Source organism: Nyctereutes procyonoides, unplaced genomic scaffold (assembly GCF_905146905.1).
Source record: "Nyctereutes procyonoides isolate TBG_1078 unplaced genomic scaffold, NYPRO_anot_genome, whole genome shotgun sequence".
NCBI classification, from domain to species: Eukaryota; Metazoa; Chordata; class Mammalia; order Carnivora; family Canidae; genus Nyctereutes; species Nyctereutes procyonoides.
The window spans coordinates 4855063-4872536 of record NW_026575029.1 but is presented as its reverse complement, the minus strand read 5'-3'; the positions used below and the strand labels follow the sequence as shown (position 1 = coordinate 4872536).

Sequence of the window (17474 nt, the reverse complement as noted above, 5' to 3'; positions counted from 1 at the left end):
CATCTGAGAGACATAATAGGGGAGGCTAGAGTCAAGGCACAAGGTTTTCTAGCTCAAAGCAGCAGAGCCTACTCACTGAAGCACTGTGGATTGACATGTGGACATTTGGTGAGAACCAGAATAGACCAATGACAAGGGCTGTTGTCCTCAATGCCTTAGGACTATATACAACCTAGGACCTTTGCATAACCCTAGACAAAGTAGAAAATCACCCCACTATCCACCCAGTAGTGACTGTGACTGAAATTCCACTGAGCCCAGTGGAATGGGAGCCAGAGTCATATTTAGGATTTTTTTTTAATTGTGGTAAAATACACATAATATAAAATTCACCATTTTAACCATTTTTAAGTGTTCAGTAGCATTAAGCCCATTCATGTTATTGTGCAATCATCATCATTATCCACCTCCAGAACTTTTCTTATCCCAAACTGAAACTCTGTCCCACTAACCACTAACTTCCCATTCCTCCCAGGCCCTACTTACTACCATTCTATTTCCTGCCTCTATGAATTTGACTACCCTAGGTACCTCATATAAGTGGAATCCTACAATACCTGTCCTTCTGCGTGGCTTATTTGACTTAGTATGTTTTCAGGTTCACCCACAGATTTCAATTTTTGGGAGGAGGTGGTCAGACATAGGAGATTTACTTATTTGGGGGTTAAATTATAAATTTCTATTTTTAATTTTTTTCAAATTTTTATTTAAATTCTAGTTAGTTAACATATAGTGTAATATTGTTTGCAGGAGTAGAATTTAGTGATTCATCACTTGCACAGGTTTTTTTCTTTTTTTAAAGAAAATAAAGACATGCACTGTTTTTTATACATTCAAGGTTGTGAACTTGGATCAACTTTACACACAGATTAATTCATTAACATTACCATAAAACTAGCTTGAATTCTTATCTGATCCTGAGACTTTTTTCTCTCTGCTCCTCCACATCCAACCAGTCTTACCCATTCATTCTCCACAAAGTCTAGCAAATCCTTGACCTCAGCTTCATTCTGCCTTTGAAGACCTGACTTCCAGGTGAGTTCTCACCCCAGACATGGGCCTGGATGGCCTCCCTCAGACCCACGCTGCTCAGTAAAGTTACAGTAAGGGTCTCAAAGCCCAGTCCTGCTCTCCACATGCTCCTCATCATTCCCACCTCTGCCCCTTGACTTGTGGGAGACCATCCACCCTGAAGGCCCTTCCTCCAGGTTTCAACCTGTCTGAATCGAATCCCTCAGGCTTTATTGAAATATCAGCACCTCAGCAAGCCTTCCCTCTTCATCTACACACTCTGAGAAATGGTCTGTGTTTCTCCTGTGCCTATTCTATTCTGTCCTGTGATTATATTTATTTCAACACATGTTTATGCTCCTGCTTACTCGCAAGTTCATCCAAGACAGAGGGTCAAGTCCTAGTCATCTTTAGAACAGCAACTTATATAGAACAGTAAGTGTTCAACATACTCTTGCACAGAGAGCAGTCATATATGAATGTATTGTATGCATGTATGTCCACATCATATGCTGTTGTAGTTGCCAAATTCTGTGGTTCAGACAGCAAGCAGTAAAGGAGTTGGCAAATAGACCTCAAAGCACCATCCAGCTCTCCAAGGTTACTACTCTCTGCAGGTCAAGGCCTTTCAGAGGAAAGACATCTTATTTTGGCTTGAAAGACAGAGGTGGAGAGAAGCTGGCATCTGGGTGGAGTGGAGGCTTGGAGGCTCCAGGGAGGATGGGAGCAGAACCCTTCCAGAAGTAGTAAGTAGTATAAGCAAAAGGAAGGACCCAGAGATTCCAGAGAGGCCTCCAACAAAAATAGGGAGGTGACAAGGGAGAGGTGAAGAGATCATTCTCCAGAATTCCATTCCAACAGGGATTTCACAACTGGCCGACAGGATCCTGAAGGGTAGGGACTAATCTGATGTCCAGTGAGAGAACCTCCTGAGGTGAATCTTCAAGACACCCACACAGCTGGCCACTCATTTCAAAATAACAAACAGGTGGTTGGGATTTGGTAAAGTTGTTTTTCCCCCATCTAATTATTTTAGCTTTTAGCTACATGTTGAAGTACATGCTGACACAGTCTGAGAGCGAATTCTTTGGAATGTGATTTTCTTATCTGTTCCATCAGAACTTGGGGAGGTTATGTAAGGTTATTTATATCCTGCTGTAAAGGATAGCAGCCAGCCTTCAATGATCATCCGTGGCACCTGGAAGTAGGGAGGATGGCTGAGCTGAGTCCAAACACCACCCCCAGTCTTCTAGGTGGTTTCACCTCCTCCTTGATCAGATCTTTGATGGAATCTACATGGAAAGCTTTGAATCTCATTCCATTTCAGTTTATACATTTTGGGAGATGTTAATAAGGGGAAGAAAAGAAGCAAAAGCGACCCAGGCAGGGAAGCCCCGCTGTGAAAGAAAGGTGGGCCCAGAGCAAAGCCAAGAGTTCAGCCAGAGAAGTCCATGGGACCAATAAGCAGGAAGGGTTGCAAGGGACCAATAAGCAGGCATCTGTTCCTGTGCATTGGAGGGACACCAGACCCCAGCCCACCTTGGTGCCCTGTACTCAGTGAGGCTCTGCACTTACCTAGCTGCTGGGCCTGAATCTTAGGCCTGAGTCTCTTGTTCTGCACAAAGAGACAAATAAATGCACTAGCATTTCTAAGGCTACTTCTGCTTTTTACATTTGGTAATTCTGGTTTGGGATATAGTGGGTTTTGTTACATATTTGGGTTTTGTTACGTATTCCCAAGCTCATTCACATAGTTTTAACGTTACATTTTACACGGATGAATGTATGCTAAAATGGACTCTGAATGTACAGGGAGGGGTGTTATGGTTTGGGACGAGGCCAGCTGGCTAAGCTGCAGAGGAAGGGGCTAGACTGGGAGTAAGAGGAGCAAGGGATCAGATCCACCCACAGAGCCCAGCAAAAAACACAATGGCCCTGGGTACTGGGGAGTCAATATGACAGGCTGAAAGTGGCAATGGTGTTGCTTTGGGCCCTGGGGAGGAGAAGCACATCCAGTGTGAAGATGAAGAGGGGAAGCTTAGAAGCCTATGGAATATGGCCAAAAGGAATCCAGAATCCAGTGAGATCAACACAGGTGCATGCATGCATCAGTGGTTTGTTAAGAACAGTGGAACCTTAGTAGATGAGGTTCAGCAACCAAACTCTTGAGTCTACAAAAAGGATAGATAACATAAGGCTTCCACCATGGGGTTGGACAGAAGTCCAGTTACTGGCTGAACCAACAAGATCCAACAAACATGAATTGAGTGTCCCCTCTGAGCAAGCCCTGGGCCCCGATGCAGAAACAGACTGCTAACACTCCACTGCCTTTGAGCAAGTGTAGACCAAAAGCAGGATGGATTGCTGTGTGGACTGGCTTGGTCTGCCGGGGTAGCGGGAGGCCTTCAGAGGCTAGACACAAGCGGAGCCTGACAGGCTGTCCTTAGTCCTGCTCCTCAGAGGGGCGGTGGCAGCTCCCATGAGGTGACAGTGTTGCAGGAAGGATGATCACAGCGGCCTTAACCATGGGTATTGACCATGGATCCTGGCTGGTTGTTGTTTGCAAGCCTGCAATGCAGACTGAGAAAACCAAACCAAACCACAAAACACTGCTTTATACTAGGATAGAAAACATCTTTTTAAAAACCTTTTTAGTGTGAATATATTTCTCTAAGTCACAAAGGCAGTGCAATGGGCCAAATGTTTGCCTCCCTGAAAAATTCATATATTGAAGTCTAATTTCCAATGTGATATTATTAGGAGGCTGGGCCTCTGGGAGGTGCTCGGGTCACAAGGATGGGGCCCTCATGAATGAAATTAGTGCCCTTATAAAAGGGATCCCAGAGAACTCTCTCCCCTTCTTTGTGCCTTGTGAGGATCCAATGAGAAAATGGTCATTTGCAACACATAACCAGACCACTGGAACCAGACCACACTGGGGTGCTGATCACAGACTTCCAGCCCCCAGAACTGTGAAAAATAAATTTCTGTTGTTCATAAGCTGTCTAACCTATGGTTCTTTGTTACAGCATCCTGAAGTAAACAGGAGGCTTTGTCAATGTTAAATTCAAATGTCTGCTTACTCAACTAGAGATGAGCAAGTCCCATTGGATATGGATATATTTTTCATTTAATATTTTGAACAGAGAAATCATATTGTTCAAAAGACAGGCAATAAGACATCTCCCCTCCCATCTTCACTCTCATCTCACTCTAAGAGTGAACCATGGTTCTAGTTTCTTATGTAATTTTAAAGATATGATTTTCCTCCAATTGGCAAAAACTCTTGGCTGGCGCCTGATGACCTTGAATGGTGGTGTCTTCCAGTGGGCACTGCTTGTTGCCTCCTGCCTCCTGGTGGGGCCTGCCCAGACAGAGGGTGGGAGAGAGGGTTTGTGACCAGAGACTGGGAGAACATGTGTGTAAAGTTTTTAAAATCACTGACCACCCATACACAGTGCGTGGCCTGGCTGCTGGGAACATCTCAGGGTGAGTGGCTTGGGGGCCTTCTGCAGGAGTGTAGACCCTGGTAACTTCTCTGAGGTGCCCTCATGGCCTGACGGGTCTAGCCTTACATCTGCCCTCTTTGGTGGACTCATGGTGGGTTGTCTTGCTGGTCAGGGGTGTGGCCTAGAGGGGGTCAACCTCCTTTACCAATGAGAGCTCACCAAAGCCCAGAAAGGGAGCTCACATGGCCAGTGGGGGTAGGCCCAACAGGACAACCCTTTAATAGGCTTTCCTTACCTATCCCCCTACAGGGCCAGGGGCTGGCACAGGCTGGGAGCACTTTTAGCCTGGTCTATGGTCTGCTAGTGAATGACTAGAAGCCTAATATTTGAGGGTTTTTTTCTCAAACACCTATGTTTCTCTAAGGCTTTTGCCTTCAACCATTTAAGCAAAATGTTTTCTCAAGTCCATCTGAGAAAGCCAAATTCTTATACATATAGATAACTTTTCAGAGAAAACTAGATGTGCTGCAGAGCCAGTGGGCTAATTTATATGCCTTGTGTGCAGAATCTGGAAGAAGGGCCAAGGCCCAGGGACCCTCTCAGGCAAACTCTATTGGTGGCTCACGCACTACATCCATAGACCTGGGGACCTCCATCTGTGCCTCTCACCCTCCCCTCAGGCCAGGGTCCTTGTCAGGGGCCATGAGCAGCCTGTGGGGTTAACTACAGACAACTTTCTTCAAATCTGTAGAAGAGGTCAAGGGGGACTCACTGTGATCATAACAGGAGAAGGATGCAGAATGTCATTGAGAACCCCACTCGATCACCCTTTCCCTCTGCCCCACCGCCACCCCTGAGGATCTCCTTTGAGCCACATGACTATTCCCAGCACCTAGAAAAGAGCACTTAGAACATTCCCAGCATATAGCTGGCACCCATTCAGTGCACAGTTAACCCCAGGGCTCCTCTTTCCCAGGCCTCTCATCTTAAAGCTGTGGGAACTCAGGACTAGGAAGATGATATGACTTTGCCAATGTCCAGGAGGGTCATGGCAGAGTCAGAAGAAACCTGGCCCCCTGCCTTCCCTGCTGAGCTCTATCTGGTCCACCAGCACTTCCTAACTTGCTTCCCATCAAGTATTTTCGTTGAATAATGTGAGATGAACACAGAAGGCTGCTCATACCGAGCAGGGGACCTGACCCCTTGGCACACCTGCAACCCATTCGTGGCCCACAGCACCCGGCTTGGGACACTCTGCCACAGACATTTCCATGCACTCTCATGGTGACCCCACTTGTCGTCCTGCCACACAGCTGGCAACCACAGAAGCTCTCGCCCTTAAAGGCAGACATCCAGGGGGAGTTACTTCATCAAGGGGTAAAATATCTGTAGTAACCCCAACCAGAAGTCTGTTCACGATCTCAGCCTGAGAAGCCCTTTGTCCAAGTAAGACTGATCCACCTGGTTCCATGACCTGTCTACCAGACCCTTTCTCCCTGCTATGGAAATGGCTGAAGGTAAGAGTAGGTTATGATCGAGCACAATATCCAACAAGAGCCAAATGCTACACACAGGATCCAGAAGAGCCCCAGACCTGCCCCAGGTCCCCGCCTGGGAGAGATGGTGGACACAATGGCCCTATTCATGGAAGAGGACTCTGAAACTTGAGTATGTGTTATTTAAAATGTCTCTGAAATCAATGTTAGCACACTGACTCAGGCTCCCTCCAAAATAATTTTAAATGTCCTTGAACCCATTTTTGGCACATCACTCATGATGAGGCAGGTACTGAGAGCGGCATGGTTCAACCAAACTCCCAGAAGCCTTGGCAGGAGGAATATGGTCCTATCAATCAACACTGGGGTGAGAGGAAGGAGGGGGGAAGAGCAGCCATGGTTTGAGGACTGTGGGGGTGAACCTTCTGGAAAAGGGTTTGCTGTTATTATAATCAAAAGCTTTCACCACATTTTTAAGCTTTACCCACTACCCTAACCATTCCCTTCTTCGGGGAGTAAGGTTCCAGCAGCTGAATGCCATCTAACAAGAACTCCCTCTCATCACCATGGAAGCCAAGAGAAACACATTTTTTGAAAAGTGGCACTTTGCTGTAGAGAGGTCTGCTGATGGGAGCTTAAATAATGACGTGCCAGGAAAGATTATTTTTGTAAATTCCTGGAACACACGTTTTGCTCTGGGCATGAGCCGGTTAGTGCTCTTCATGCTTCTGTTGCCCCGTACTTTACCTAGCCAGCCTGCTTCTGGGCTGTAGGCAGTCTGATCAGGACCCCTTATACACGCTGTAGTTTTAAGTTGAAACATGGAAAGATATGGTTAGGTGTCCCTGGGAAGTAAGGGAGAAAATGTAGACAAAGTTCATGCAGATAGGAAGATAGATTTAACTGTCTATCTGTGAGAAATCTCCACCAGGCTGGGCCCAGCAGAGAGATAAGAAGTCCATTCACTGGGGGTCCCCTGGGATCCGCAGGAGCATTTTCTATTACTCTCATGGTTATTCCACATGTTTCTGGAACTCTCCTTGAGGACACTGTCTCTGATCCCCTATAGGGCCAACTCTAGGTGAATATCCTACTCCAACTTGAAATCTATTCTGATAAAATTTACTTCCCCCAAATAGGCCTCCAAACTTTCCCATCTCTGGTTTCTGCTCACAGGAGCTCCCCACTCTGAATACCTTCTGGTCTTGAATTAGATCTGGGCTCCCTTCCTCTTAACTCCTCCTACCCTCTCAGTGCCCTACTGGCATCAGCAAGTGCTGCCTCCTTCAACTCCTCCCTTAAAGCCCAACACAAAGAATAGATGCTTGAATGTTTGGAGTGGAAAAGGAAGAAAGGAGGAGCTTCCTGGTTATTTTCAAGTTAGCTTTCAAAAGCATCCTATCAATTGCATGTCTTTTTTTTTTTTTCTTAAGCAAATCCATCTCTCTCTAGCCCTTCAACCCACACCCAAGGGGTGAGTGGGTTTAGCGCCCCTTCACCTGCCTTGTTATGCTTCTCTGATTTGTCTACACTACAGCCCTCACATCTCACAGGCTTAAAAGATTTTTTTTTTCTTAAGATCTGGCCCAAAACCCATCTCCTGCCAAAAATCTGTCCACTCATCTTTCGACATTTAGTTCTAGATCCACCTTCTACGTGGAAATGTTCAAGCCCATTGTAAGTCCCAATAATACTTCCCTCCCCTGCATTGCAGGCACTGATCTCTATGCCATTCCTTTTCATTAAGGCCCATGAGCTTTCCATAAAATGCAACAAATACCCATTTTGTGTGCATTAATGTTCAAGATCATTCCTACCCCTCCTGCCCCCACTCTGAGAGGATTATGCATCCCTAATATATGCATCCCTACCGGCATCAAGCTTGGCAATATAATTTGCTTTGGCCAATGGAGTGAGTGGGTTGACTTGTGCTACCTTGAGCCCAGGTTCTAAACATCACCACCTCATTCTGACATTTCTCCTTTTCCCTCAGCCATGTGAGCAGCACATCCCATATAGAAGTTGCTCTTCTAGCCCGGGTCTCAAAATAAAGAGGAAATGGGGCAGAGCTAATCCTTAAAGTCCATGTACACAAGTGAGAGATAAACCTTGGTTGTAAGCCTTGATACAGCTTGTCACTACAACATAATTTAGCCTAATCTTAGTGATAAAGTGTGTAACAGGTTCAGTTTTTGTAAATGGTGGCTTTACACGAGGTGCCTCATTCTGTCCTCCAACAGGCCGGCTGGGTTAGTTTTCCTTTCTCCATTATTACTCGTCTCTCCATTATCCAATGACAGATAATGTGGAAACTCAAAAGAACTTGTTCAAATCCTGAAAGTTCAGAGATGACAGAGCAGATGAAATTAGGTCTTCTGGGGCAAATTCTCAGCTCTTTCCACTTGGCCATGTCAGGGGTTGAATGGTGTTCCCCAAGAACATGCTGAAGTCCTATCTCGTAATACCTGTGAGTGTGACTTTATTTGGAAACAAGGTCTTTGTAAGTGTATTCAAGGTAAAATGAAGTCATTAGGATGAGGCCTACTCCAATATCACTGGTGTCCTTGGAAGAAGAGACACAGAGACACCCAGGGAGAACACTACATGACAACAGAGGCAGAGGCTAGAGGGAGACATCAAGGCATCTACAGGCCAGGGAACACCAAGGATTGCTGGCAACACCAGAAGCTAAGAGAAAAGCATGGAAGAGATTCTCCCCTAGAGTCTTCCGAGAGAGCATGGCTCTGGCCAACACCTTGATATCAGATCACCAGCTTCCAGAAGCATGAAGGAATAAATTCCTGTTCTTTTAAGCCACCCCAATCTGTTGTCATTTGTTACAGCAGCCCTAGGAAATTGATGCACCATGACTAACTCAATTTGGAGGCAGAAACCACCAGAAACTCTCAGTAAGTTGGGGGATAGAAGAGGTCTGTCTAAAAATACCTCATTCCTCCCTCAGCCGACTTGTGTCACCATCCCGACTGTATTTGTTCCCAAGAGCTGTCCTGACAGAGTACCACAGACCAGGTAGCTTACACAACAGAAATTTATTTTTCACAATTCTGAAGGCTAGATGTCTGAGATCAAAGTGTCGTCAGAGTTGGCCTTTTCTATGGCCTCTCTCCTTGGCCTCTAGATGGCTGTCTTCTCCCCGTGTCTTCACATGGTCTTCCCTCTGGGCCTGTCTGTGTCCTAATCTCTTCTTGCAAGGATATCAGTCATATTGGATTAGGGCCCACCCTAATGAGCCCATTTTCATTTAATTATCTTTTTAAAGACACTCATTGCCAAATGAGGCATTGAGGGTTAGGACTTCAAGATATAAACTTGCAGGGTCAGGGGGACACAATTCAGCCCACAATGCTACCTCATGTTTTCAAATGTCTGAAGAACCTCTCATGATGCCTGTGTTCACAGCCTGGTCACTTAAGCAATCTGGGATGGAGGCTCAGAATATAAAGATGGCCCTACCAGCCCTTTCAGTTGCCAGACCCATCCCAGGGTCCAATAGCCAGGATCACATGTAACTTGGCCTTCACTGTCCTCTTACAGATGTTTAAGTGGTTCTGAACCATTTGCTTTATTCATGATTTACTGTTGTCTCTGCTTTCCTGGCTTCAGCTACCTTGGTGGACATCAGGTTCTCTCTTTGGCTATGCTGATGATTAGTTTTCTGGCTAAATCTCCTCATTACCCCAGGCCTTTGATCCTCTACTTTGGCCAACCCCTCCTCATGGGTGGCTCTCCTTGTAATCCTCTTGCTGCCTCCAACCTTACAGTCAAAATTTAAAACAAAATTGATGACATATTTCGAGATATATAAGATTATTAGACATAACTAGTAATCAGTTCTCCTAAATGGCTGTTAATTACTTTCATAAAGCAAAACATAATTTCAGGTGTTTTTCCTTCTTACTAGTTTAGGCATATCTAGAACCGAAATAATAATTGACAAGTTCTCTGAAACTCTGAATGCTTTAATCATTTATTGTAATACTGCTTCACAACAATGAATTTTATCTGAAGAAGGCAGATAAATAATCCATGGTGCAGAGATGAAATATAAGGAGAGGGAGAAAGGAGAGAATGATGGAGTCAGGTGGGCTCTTCAAGTAGTGGGCGGGGAAGGCAGATCACTGCAGTGACTTTGGGAATGAAATCTGAAAAAAGAGGTGGAGCAAACCTTGGGTATTTCTGGGGAAAAGCATTCCAGCCAGAGGGAACAGCAAGTTCAAGCGTCCTGAGGTGGCCATGTGCCTGGAACAGGTGAGGAAGCAAGGAGGAGAGGGTCAGGAATGAGGCCGGAAAGGGACTGGATGGCCATATGGGACCATTTCTGAAAGAACTTCAGATTTTACGGGGTGAAAGCAGGATCTACTCGAGGGTCTTCATGGAGGAGCCACATGATCAGATGCATGTTGCAAGGATGACTCTGGTTGTCTGTGGAGCCAGACAGAAGGTAGAGAGGGTGGAGGGAGCTCTGGGCAACCAAAAGAGCAGGCTCTAGAGATGGAGTAGGAGCAGTACAGGCTTTGCCATTGACCTTGAAAGTCCAGCCCTCTCAGGCTGTGGGAGAAAGGGAGGGAAGGAAGATGTGGAGCAATAAGGGAAAGGCCCAAGGAACGGTGGGTAAAGCCAGAGGAAACCGAGGGAGCTGTCAGGAAGGGGGAGCATGGCCTGGCCAAGCACTGTGCCTGGGCCGGAAATGGAGGCCTGAGGATTGACACTTGACCACTAGGAGGTCTTTGGTGAAAATGAAAGTGGAATTGGGTTTTGTACAAGAGAGAAAGAGAGGAGAAGTAGCGGGCATACCAAATATCATGCATGCAAGGCGGCTTCTAAATCGAGGGAAGCTAACACGCTGGGGCCAATATCCCTGAGCAGATGCTGCTGTTGAGGGAAGGGGAGGAGAGGCAGCCCCGGAGGCCGCGTCCACACTGCTTTTGCTGTGGGGCTGTAAAGGTCCACGGCAAGCCCACCAACTAAAACCTGAATTCCCCAGAAGCTTGAGGATGTGGACTTTTTACAAAATGTGATTTCTCGAGTACTTTCTGCATTAACTTGTGTTGGTCCAAGTGACAGCCGGTTTTAATTTAAATCAGCTATTTTCACAAAAGCAGGGAGAAGCGTACCTTATCCTGCAATCTCTTACTCCAGAATGTTGGATCCTTGATATCTGGAAAGAATTTGTTTCTGTGTAATTTCTAGGAGTGCAACAGGAAACACATTGGCACAAATGTTAATTCTAATGCTTGATATCCTAGGTTTTGCTTTGATTCCAGTAGATCAATAAACACCTTTATTCAGACTCTTATTGCCTCCTGGACTGGTCTTGAGGAGACTTGTGTCCCTGGGTCCTAGGTCCTGTGTGTGACCTCCTGGCCACTCCAGAACTGGGGTCAGAGCCCTGCTAATTACTGTGAGAATCTGGCTTCTGACACCTGCTCTCCAATCTTGTTACTGAAATTCTTTGGTGTCTGGAGTGAGGCACCCAACCTCCCTATACTTTATTTACTAGTTTTAGGTTTTAAATGTTGAACTGATAATAACGTATCGCAGAACAAACTAATTTCAGCATATGTTTGTCTCTTGGTAGATTACTTTCAATAAAGATTAAATTCTAGACCAGCTTTGCCACTACTCAGGACGTTTCTGGACCGCTTTCCCCAAATGCTTAATCAGAAGTGTTCAAGAATTACAAACAAATGTTGCCCTTGGCCTTGACAAAATGATGCCAAGTTCTACTTCCTCAAAAATATCCAACACTTTCTCTTAACCCATGCTCTGGATTAAACACATCACTGCTTTTCATCCATGGATTTTATGTTAAACTTTATTAAAATGTGGATTTACCTCAGAGAGAATAACTTTGCAACAAGAACCACAGTAAGAGAGATTAAAACAGAAAGCAAAGCAGTGGTTGTGTTTACACTGTGGTTGTGTTTTAACTAAAATTAAGTTGATCCACACACAGCTCTTCGGAAAGGTAAGATATAACGATATGCATGCCATGCTCGTAGCTCTTTATTCCAGCTCAGAGTCCACCTCCTTCAAAATGCTTCGTGTTGCTCCTAGGAAGAAAATTCTCCTCCCTTCTGGCCTTCTGTAGCATATTAGGAAAGTATCCTCTGGTCCTTTGTGTATTTTTTTTTGCTAGATAGGGCTGCATAACAAAATACCACAGACTGGCTAGCCAAACAATATTTCTAGAGGCTAGAAATCCAAGGTCTAGGTGCCAGCAGGTTTGGTTTCTGGTGAGACCCCTCTCCTTGGCTTGCAGATTGCGCTTTCTCACTGTGTCCTCACGTATGGCCTTTTCTCTGTGTACATTTATCCTGGTATTTCTCCCTCTTTTGAAAAGACATCAGTCATATTGGATTATTACACCCCCCGCCCCTCAAACAGCCTCACTTCAACTCACCTCCTCAAAGACCATATCTTCACATGCATTACATTCTGAGCTACTAGGGGTTGGGACTCCCATACATAAATTTTGGAGGGAAACAATTCAGCCCTTTTCATTCATTTTAGAATAATATTATGTATCTGATGTGTCTCTCCTCCTCAACTTGATTGTGGGCTTCCTGGATGAAAGGCCTTGTTTTAAGATTCTGTGTGACCCTACCAATCTGTTATTTAATAGATCTTCTTGATCACTATTGGAATTTTGTTCATATTTGTCCTGATATCAATATATATTTTGAAGGAGAAAAAAGAATCAGCCACAGTGGCTTCATGGCAATGACTGGGCTAGATGGTTTCCCAGGCTCCTTACGCATCCCACAACTGTTCATTCCCCGTTACCATCCATGTGGTTTCCCAAAAAATTCTCCCTCTAGAGTTTCAGTCGTTTGGTGAATTTCTTCTATTTAGACCTCCCAAGAGGTGCCAGTCCTAACTTTTTCAAATTCTCCATGCACTTCTTATTTTCATATCTGCATCTGGCCTGACTTGGGACCTGACTTGGGACATGGAAGTGAACAGGCTCAGGGCAGTGCAGCGGGCTGCCCAAAGTTGTCCAACACCATCCTGATCCCGAGAGGACCCCAACCAAGCTTTCCCAATCCCAAGGCCGATAACCTAATATTCTTCATTATGCAAAGATAAGAACGCCAAAGGCTTTATGTCTTGTGGGCAGTAATTTATGTAACGAAGTGAGATCATAGTCTCTCTTAGAAATCCCAATGAACCTTATAACAGTATATCTTTTAGTACCAAAGGGATCCAGCATACTTCTTTTGTCGATTCATAAAATGCTCAAATGCTCAAACCATATGTTTAAGTACAACTCCCAATGGATATATCCTTCCTTAAATGAAAACAGAGAAATTTTTCAGCATCAGGTAGAAAAATAAGCATGGATACTGGGAGGAATAGTCTAAATGTAGCCCCAAGTCAGTTCCAGGGCAGTGGAGATGATACCAGCTTCATAGCTTGGCACCTCCCAGCCCCCAGTCCCGTTCAAAGGCATATGTTCATTCAATAGGTACAAGACAAACCCAAAGATATGTGTACTTGAACATGAGCCTTGCTAGACACCTTCTGTGTACAATATTGCTTTCATAGAGGCACCTGGGTGACTCAATAGGTTAGGCATCGAACTCTTGGTTTCAGTTCAGGTCATGATCTCAGGGTGGTGAGATCGAGTCCTGTTTGGGGCTCCATGCTCAGCTCAGAGTCTCCTTGAGATTGTCTCTCCTTATCCCTCCTGTTGACGCACTTTCTCTCTCTCTCTCTTAAATAAATAATCTCTTTAAAAATTGCTTGTATAAAACTGAGACCATCTACGTAAGCAAGCCTTTCAAATAATACATTTTATCATCTAAAAATATTTAGGCATAACACATATGGAGCTCTTGTGGTTTCCTTGGGCCAGGCTCAGTTTGAAAGTGAAGGTGAGATCTTTGCCGAACACTCATGGGTGTGCGTGTCCCACCATGGAAAGGGCTCTTCTGTCATGAGTAGACAAGTGAAAACACCCCTAGCCTGAGAAGAAGGTGTGTCTCTGCATGACTGAGGCTTTGTGCCAATTATTCCTTGTGCCAATATCAGGAATGTGGGTCTGACAAACAAAAGACCATGTCACTGGCTTGGCTTTCTCTGTAGAGGCTGTAACGGCCCCCTTTTCCTCATTGGAGCCTGACTTTCTAAAATGGATTTTGTTCATTTTCCACTCTGATGGAGAAAAACTGCACGTGGCAGTTTATGAATTGGATCTCCCAGCAAGGCTCTGAAAGACAACTGGAGTAGGGGTGGTCTGTATGTGTGACAGTCCCAGGACAGAACTGAAGTCAGGCTGTGACACACAATGACATCTATGTGTGACCCAGCAGCCAGCAAACCGACTCCCTGCAAGGGGAGAAGCATGCCAAGTGAGGACGAGAGGACTTTTGTTCATCCTCTTTATCTTACAGATGCTGGTTGTTTGTCTGTTGGGGGAAATTAAAAATAAGCAAATAAATTCCTTGCTTGTGTGCCGTCTGGATTTTTTTTCTCCCCATGCTTTCATTTTGAATCCTCCAAAGTATCTTCCTCCCTTAATTTTATGGCATTATTATGTACACATGTATCCAGTATCCATGCATGAAGTCAGAGATATCAATTTGTCTTTCCAGACTCCTTTGGGTTTGCCGCTGTGTAGAGATCCATAATGAGATACAAGAGTTCCCACCCCCTTCCCGTTAACATAATTTATAGAGTTTTCCCTGTGCTCAGAGCACGGAGCTAAGTCCTGCATAAGCAGCAATAACAGTGCATTCTTAACAGCCTCCCTGGAAGGTTTGCTAAATTCTTTCTGAGAGCCTCTTGCTGGCCCTCACAAAGGTTAGCTAAAAAATAAACTGGAAGCTGGGAATCCAACTGTGAGAGCAGAAAGTACATTCTATTGCACAGATAGAGGACTGAGTTTGTACAATCACATTTGGCATTCCGGCGAACCCTGATGAAGATCATTTTTAGGCAAAAATCAACTTCCCAAACCCAAGCATGCTCTGGGTTGGCTAGGTTTTTGTTTTGTTTTGTTTTAATAGATCCTAAAAGTTAAAGATGGGAATCTGAACTGCAAAGCAATTTTTTTTTCATCTCCCCATCATTTTACCTGACCCAAGAAGACAAAAGAGGGGCAAGTGGCATTGCTAACCTACAGATTCTCTCCACGTAATCCAAGAATCCTATGTGTGATTTTCATAGTCGAGCACATTGATAAACACCTCCCGGATGACAGATGAGTGCGGAGCAAAAGGGACAGAGGGAATTTGGTACAAACACACGAAGACCTGTTGACTTTCTACCTTGAACTGAGAAAGTATGGCATTACCTCGAATTTTTATCTGTGGCACAAATAACTACTTTTAAAATCACCTATTCATGTGGTTCTCCGTTCCTCCGCACCAGGGCAGGACCTTGGCATAGCTTTTGGAGACTCACACGACTGTGAAAAAAGAAGTCTCAGCCAAGAACTTTGGTGTCCCAAAGGATGAGGGCAACCTGAACATTTAAATAAGCTCCTCAATGCCAGGAGCTAACTGCTCCCTGTTGGACTCCAGCCCACACCCCCACCACCTCCCCAGGCGTCCACCCAGTGGAGGATCCAGTACTCACCAGTCATTAGGGTGTAGTAATTGGGGTAAGAGAGACTGGGAAAGTCAGGTGTCAAGTAATCCACTTTCACTCCCCTGCTCACGATCTCTTTGAAACCAGGCAAGGACTCCAGGGCCTCATCACTGATGTAGTCCGAGCGAAAACCATCCAGCAGAAACACCAGGAGCTTCCGGCCCCCTGTGGCTGGCTGCGCCAGGCTGAGCACAAGGACCAGCAGGAGGGCTCCGAGCTTCAGGGCCATGCTGCCAGGAGCCTGCCCACCCGGCTGGCACAGCCTTCCCCTTGCAAAGGCTGAGGATGGGGAATCTGGAGCTCTTCTCTCTTCTAGGGGCTGGACCTTGACTGGCTGGCCTTCCCCAGCCAAGTTCACTTTCAGGATTTAAAGGTACAGCACCCCCTATTAAAAAGCACTGATGCTTGCCTTTTACTGGAGAGCCCAGAGCCCCCACTCCTCCGGAGAGCCTGGGTCCACAGACAACCCAGAATCCACACCAGGGGACAGAGGGCACCTTATGATTTGGGATGAGAGTTCCAGAAATACAGGCACCCGCAGAGAGGTGGAATTTTAGAAGATGACACACGTCCACACTAACTTCACAGCCAAACTAACCAAAGGGTGGAGCCAAGGAAAGGGACAATCTTTTAATTTGCAGCTGTCCCACGTCTCTGCCCAATTTAAACCCTCTTACTGACTTTTCTCATTCGCAGTTTAGTCACACGAACCTCCTAATTCGGTCTATAAACAAGAGATGATAAAATTAGGTGGGCACCTTAGTGAACTTTTCGGCCTTGCCTCTGTCGCCAGGGCGTTTAAGAACAAATTACTTGTCTCTGTCTCAGCCACTTGTTTTGTTTTTCCCATGCAACTATATACAGTCTTTATTGTCCTATTTTTCAAGTTGCCGGTGTCCAAACCCATCTGCAGGAGGAGGCGGTTCTCAGCCGAGCTACAGAGCTAGAGAGTTGAACAACAGGAGGTCACTACTGGCAGACTGGTCCGAGGTAGCATTGCCCCAGGAGGGCAGCCAGGAGGCAGAGAGGCAGAGGAGGAGATTTGCGATGAAGACACAGATATAACCAAGTGGGTTTCACCATGAGAAGGATTAGGCAAAGGAGGTGCTCAGGGGCTGGCCAGGAGGTCTGTGAGGTGCAGCAAGGCAAGGGGGGGTGGCGAGGAGACCAAGCCCTACGTCCAGATTGCTGGGGTTCCCCAGGGTGGGTCTTTCATTTGGCAGAAAATTTAAAGTAAAGGCTTATAAAATGAGCATGGCCCATAGCAAGAGCTTGACAAAAGCTAGCTATTATTAGCATTATAACAGTGCTCAGAGCCCTGCGGAAAACGGCAAGGCCCAGGGCAAAGCTCTACAGGGACCGACAGCAGCCAGACACCAACCACCTGAACCTTGGTCAATTCTAAAATGCCTCCCCCTTGGGATGAGCACTGGGTGTTATGCTATATGTTGGCAAATTGAACTAAAAATATAATAATAATAATAATAATAATAATAATAATAAATAAATAAAAATAAAAATAAGATGCATCCCCCTGGCCTCGCTCCATGCCCTCTCTTCTCCTGCGTTACTGCATTTAGAGTCAGGCTGAGATCACCAGTCACTTTCTAGACTGTGTAGCACATCAGCCAAATTGCCATTCCTGCCTCAGTGGACTTAGACAAGGATCAGACTTCTTTTTTCCAATAAAAGTAATGCTTTTCTACAATTAGAAAAATAAGGGAGCTTTTCCTTAATGTTTGTTGGTTTGAAGACACAATGTCATTCTTATTTCTTTGAGCCATGAGTTATTACCATTATTCTAAGCAAAAAACAGGAGAAAAAGAAAAAGGAAGGGAGGGAGGGAGGGAGGGAGGGAGGGAGGGAGGGAGGGAGGGAAGAAGGGAAGAAAGGAAGGAAGGAA

At 45.4% G+C, this 17474-nt stretch overlaps 1 protein-coding gene across 1 annotated transcript in view; it reads right to left on the bottom strand.

The window, feature by feature from the left end:
* The window catches only part of ENPP6 (ectonucleotide pyrophosphatase/phosphodiesterase 6), a 111406-nt gene extending 95597 nt beyond the window's left edge, over positions 1–15809 (bottom strand). Inside the window, exon 1 of the mRNA XM_055315710.1 lies at positions 15560–15809. Within this exon, the coding sequence (XP_055171685.1) occupies positions 15560–15800 (241 nt within the window). The 5' untranslated portion in view covers positions 15801–15809. The remainder of the gene's footprint in view (positions 1–15559) is intronic.
* Positions 15810–17474: the final 1665 nt, after the last annotated feature.